The 6026-nt window shown below is 35.7% G+C and overlaps 1 protein-coding gene across 1 annotated transcript; it reads left to right on the forward strand.

Moving 5' to 3' along the window:
* Positions 1-1959: 1959 nt before the first annotated feature.
* Positions 1960-4101, forward strand: LOC146735876 (tripartite motif-containing protein 2-like). Its single transcript, XM_085505576.1, has one exon. It carries the CDS (start codon positions 1960-1962, stop codon positions 4099-4101), a length of 2142 nt encoding a protein of 713 aa, XP_085361702.1.
* Positions 4102-6026: the final 1925 nt, after the last annotated feature.

Raw genomic sequence — 6026 nt, forward strand, 5'->3', positions numbered from 1 at the left:
AACTGAGTCAATAACAGTATAAGGCAATGATTCGTGTATATAGAGACCAACACCACCTCTTGAAGTAGATGTGCGGCAATTTGAAATAAAATTGTAAGATGGCAGATTATAAATTGAGGTGTCAGAATTACTGTGCAACCACGTCTCACTGAGACCAATGACTGAAAATTTCATTTTCAGAAGGTGTAAAAGAGTTGAAAGGTCGTCAAAATGAGCACTAATGGATCTAACATTCAAATGTAAGGCAGAAAAGGAATTTACTGACAAAGACTCACTGTTGTTAAATTGCTCGATTGAATAAGATTCACAGTTGTAATTACTGGATAGCAATGAGTCTGTTACGTCAGGGTCCATGAATAATTCAGCTTTTCACGCTGCAAACAGTCACATTAACATATTTTGCAAAGACGGTCTTCGTTTGGAATGTAGACAACTGATGAATTCTCGTCTTTCTTTGTTAAAATTTTGCCATAATGTGTCCATAGAAATTTCCAGCCACACTGTTTTCTTTTGATGTTTACCTTAGTAAATAAAGCTTTCCCAATAGGCGTTAAGTTCTCATTTATATATATATCATTTGTAACTTCGTAACCGAGACTCGATGTTTTAACGGTTGACAGGTTTTTGAGGGCCTTGTACACAGCATTGCGAGCTCTTCTCCTTGTGAACCTGACAATAATTTGAGAGGGGGAATTGTAACGCTGACCAACCGACGGCTTTCGTTTTCCGATACGATGCGAGACATCTATGTCCGACATGGTGATGTTTTTGTCCGCGATCTGGGCGATTTTCAGAGCTATTGCTATTGCTATCTGTATTTTCACTTTCTGTTTGTGGTACACCACTAATGACAATGTTTTCTCTTCTTATATACTGATATAATTCGTTATGATTACATTCTAAATCCGAGACTCTGTATTTCAGGACTCTATCCTCTTCCACAAGTAATTGGTTAGCAGCCTGCACCTCCTCTAATTTCTTTCTGTTTTCTTCAAACAAAGCGTTTATAAATTGCACAGATGTTTCTACCTTTTCAAGTTTTGCCTCCAAGGCACCCATTTTCTCCAACTTTTCATTAATTCCACGTATTTACTGTAGAATTGTTAGTATATTGGTTTCACAGTTGTTACCATCACCTGTTGCAGTGGTATTCACCACCGTGCCTGTCATTGCCGAGTGACCATCGTGCTGGAAACGTTTCTTTTTGCATTTTTCACGAAAATGTGTTTACAAAATAATAATAGTTCGGTAGCCAATGAAAATACCATGTTCATTTGCATATCGACCGTGAAAATACCGAAAACATTATTGCATGGGTGATATGCAAATTAGTTTATGCCAAAATAAGTGACTGCCTAAAAGTACCGTTACTGTTGTTCAAATTTCATTTCACTCGGCAAGTATATTCATGTACCCCAAGGGGAAAATATCATACTTTTAAATATTGTTTCTTTCGAAAAATTGTACTCCTGAAGGGACTACTTTGTTTGCTCTCAGACCTCATTTGCATATGGGTTGTTACCGATTTTGATTTCAGGGACGAATCAAAATAAACTGCAGTACATATGTAATAATAACTATTATATTTTTCTTTTTTGAATATGAAGGTTTGTTGACATAATACGATGCAGTGCCCTCTAGTGGCGAGCTTATTATCATGGAACAGTTGACCTTACTGAGTACTCACTATCGGTGTGTTCGTCCGCCATATTAAAACCATTTGGTTTCTACCAAAATCTTACTCAAAAATCTAGACTTAATTATTTTTGCGTGCGTCATATTCAAAAAACAAATTTAAAACACAAACGTCACATGCCTTACAAAAATTTGTATGATTTTTGAAATTATATCATCGTGACCTAGCGCGTTGATACTGTACTGCGAACGTAGACTCGACGGACTCGAACTACTGGTACTATTTCTATGGGTTGACGTAGATATTACCTACATTTCGTGGTTATGGCCGCTGGGGCAAATGTAGCACAGACGTTGGACGAAATCCAAGAAGATCACCTGACTTGTGGCATCTGTCTTGAACGTTACAAAAAACCAAAAGTCCTTTCATGTATGCATACATTCTGTGAACACTGCTTGGTTTCTTTGCTCGAGAAGTCCGCAGGAAAATTGAAATGTCCCAACTGTTCAGCAATTTGTCTACTTGAACAGGAAGGAATACGTGGCCTGAAAGGTAACTTTGTTATTTCGAGTCTTCTTGACGATATGGAGCGAAGGGTGAGAAACCTCAACCAGAGTGCACCACGGAAATGTGAAGGGTGCGAAAAATATGAGGCGTCTGTTACGTGCATCGACTGTGAACTATGTCTGTGCGATAGCTGTATAAAAGTACACGGAAACATAAAGTCAACTCGTTCTCATAAGATCGTGTCCATCAAAGAACTTGCAATGGGTGCATATACACAGCCAGTGCCAGTTGAATATTGCTCTGAGCATCAGACATGTGAAGTAAAGTTTTTTTGCGAGACGTGTCAAGTTCCCAGCTGCGCAGATTGTATGACTACAAACCATCTTATTCCAGAGCATGTTCATAAAACTGTGTCACGAGCTGTAGTTGAATACCAGAGTCATCTGAGAGATCTGCTGCCACACCTGAATGAGAAGAAAGCAGTGTTATCAAACAGCATATGCAGAGTAACAGACGCGCAAGAAAGGGTTGCAGGAAACATGAAAGAAGAGATAGAGATAGTGAAGCATGCAACCAAGGAAATGGTGTCCACAATACGTAACAAAAAAACATCTGTAATTGCCAACATAGAGATGACACGTGGTGAATCAATGAAACAGTTTGAAGCTCAGATGGATAAATTAAGTAATCAGCGTGAAAAGGTGATTGAGATGTGCAGCCATATTCAAAATGTACTAGGCTGTAAAGATAATACAAAACAATTACGTTTGAAACAGTCCACCTTGGAGCGAATTGAAACATTGCTCACTTTGGATGTGGAAGTGGATATCCAAGAGGAAAGCCTGCAGGTCAAATCACAAGCTGATTTAATCACCGCAGTTCTCACTCTAACTGCACCTGCTTGCATTTCCCAGTGTACCATTGGGGGAAATGTTGCAAAATGGCTTCTCAGAGGCTGTTCTTTGGACATCCCTTTTTCAACCAAAGACTGCATAGGTAATATCACAACAGGAGCAAAAAATGTGAATGCTGTTCTTACCAAACCAAATGGCATCAAGGAAGAAATGCAAGTAACAGATAACATGGATGGAACATTCTCAGTTACTTTGCATGGTAATATGACAGGCACACACAAAGTCAGTGTGACAGTTGGCGGAAAACAGATTCAAGGATCACCTATCACAACTACAGTCCTTGGACGTGGTTTAGTGAAAACAGTTGGCAAATATGGCTGTGGCATATTACAATTCAACAACATTCAAAGCATGGCAATTAACAATGATGATGATATTGTTGTAGTTGACACAAATAACAAACGATTACAAATCATAACAAATGAAGGGAAATTTAAGGGAATAATACCGTTAGAATTTTGTCCTCTAGATGTGGCTGTTCTAAATGACAATACTTACGTAGTTGTTGGAGGGGACAAAATTGCTTCCATCAGTAGTGACAGACAGATAATACAGTATTTTAATTCAGAAGGTGGAAATTTAAAAAGCGCTACTATAAGCCCTGTCAATGGTCATATATATGCACTAAGTAAAAAGTGGAACAGTTGCGTTGGTGTTTATACACCAGAAGGTAAATTGATAAAATGGGTGAAATTAAAGTTTGCAGGCGATTGTATTAGATTCAATAGTGATAACTTATTGTATAATAACTATCCCAATGTCAATGTATATCAGGCAGATGGAACATTTTTGTATAATGTATGTAAAGAAGGAAAATTAGATCAAGAACTACATAATCCGAGTAGTTTAGCATTTGATAAACAAAACAACATGTATGTAACCAGTGACCACAAAGTGCAGAAGTTTAACCAAGTAGGTACATTTCTTGAACGAATTGACAATGTTGAGGATGGACTGAACCAGCCAAGAGGTATTGTGGTTACTGCTGATCTTAGAATATTTGTTGCTGATGGTAAAAACAATTGTATCAAAATATTTGTATAATAGGTACTGTGTAGTGATGATTCAATATTTCACAAACTGTGTCGTACAAGTATTTGTATTAGAAACACCAGAAAATAGTATGCGTTCACAGATAAAAACCCACTGTTTTGGTCAAGTAAACTTACAAGACCAACCAAAACTTTGGGTTTACCGGTATATGCTGGGAACATACGACAACAAACTAGATCAGCTAGAAAAAATAAAATCATTAAATGACACTCTAGAATATGAAAAACTTCATCTGAAATTATGTAAATAACGTTTTAGAGATTCACAAAAGCACAAATATCGCATCACGAAATTAATTGGGTCGTTACCCAATACAGTTAGAATTAATCAGTAATGTATTCTCATACTGGGCAAGAATACACCATGGCAATACTAACCAGACTACTTTAAAAAATGAAACTGAACTACATAAAAAAACATTGGAAGGGTAATGTTATGACATCAACAAATATTAAAAATTTAATCAGAGCAAAATTGCAAGACATAGACAATGACCAGAATGTTAGCAACATACTCAAAACAAGTTAAAAAGATTTACAAATTTGAACATTATCTAAAATTATTTGCAAACTGTAAAATTCAGAGCAATTTCTAAACCACAATTTACAATGGAACAAGGATGTTACAAGCAAATCCCTGGTGCTGAGATGATCTGCAAGTTGTGTGACAAAAATAAAATCGTAATGAAAACCATTACTTAATGAATTGCTCAAATGCAAAGATTTCAGTATACAGACATTTCTTTCACAAAATTACATTTCCAGAGTTTGATATACTTAGTCAAGAATGCAAATTTATATAGTACGATATACTTAGTCAATACTCCAGACACTAACCTTGTTGTAGATTTTGCAAACTAGGTATATTCTATTTTTAAAGTTATGATAGTTATATTTAGTGACCATACTGCTGTATACTTCGATAAGGTGTGTAAATTACTAGTAAATAAATTTTATGAATACAAGTATTGGGTTCACACACTGCATCAATAAAAGTATGATCAGTTTACATTTACCGTCGGCAGATATTCAATATAATTACAGAAACAAGAGTGATGGTAGAAAAGTGGATCACAAAAGTTGTACAAAAAGTTGATTGTTTTGAATTTGTGAGGTTATTTTTTCGATCAACTATGCTGATAAAGATCATAATCATCTCAATCGTGTACAGTGTTATTTCTAGTGTGACAAGATATAGTGCCCTCATATACCTTTTGGTTTTATGAAATTATCCGATTAGGTCTATCGTGAACTCAGAAATTGTTCATTTGGTATATGAATGAGCTGTGAATTGGTATGCGTGTTATTTTCACTGAAATAGAGAACAATTCTTCATATTTTGATACAAGTCATAAAGATGTAATGAAATGATTAGGTGAAAATGCTTTCATGATTTATTTTGGCGAGTTTTGGCCACTTCTTAAATTTATATTTGAGCAAAGTTACTTTCTGTCATTTATTATGTCAATGGATTTCAACATCCTTGAAGTCTATCATCAGTGCCATATTATAATTAGTATCTTAAACATTATAGTAACATAACATAACATAGGAGGTTAAACTACGTTCCCAGGATATTGATACTAGGCAAATATGAGCAAATATGGGAGATACACTTCAAATTCAGCAAATATGGTAGATACGCTTTTATTGGAGATGCACTTCAATTTGAGCAAATATGGTAGATGTGCTACTATTACGGTAGTGATGCGCTTCTATTAGAAATGCACTTCAATTTGAGCAAATATGGTAGATGTGCTACTATTAGTGATGCACTTCAAATTGAGAAAATATGGTAGATGCGCTTCAAACTGAGCAAATATAGTAGATGTGCTTCAAATTGAGCAAAGATTTTAGGCATGAAATTAACAATGTCAGGAAAGCAATAATGTCAATGATAATGTGTAAAGTAAAGCT

Source organism: Saccoglossus kowalevskii, chromosome 11 (genome assembly GCF_978046115.1).
Source record: "Saccoglossus kowalevskii chromosome 11, keSacKowa6.1, whole genome shotgun sequence".
Lineage (NCBI taxonomy): Eukaryota > Metazoa > Hemichordata > Enteropneusta > Harrimaniidae > Saccoglossus > Saccoglossus kowalevskii.

Excerpts from the sequence above, each read along its gene's own strand:
- LOC146735876 (XM_085505576.1), top strand. The coding sequence starts at position 1,960 with ATGGCCGCTGGGGCAAATGTAGCACAGACGTTGGACGAAATCCAAGAA.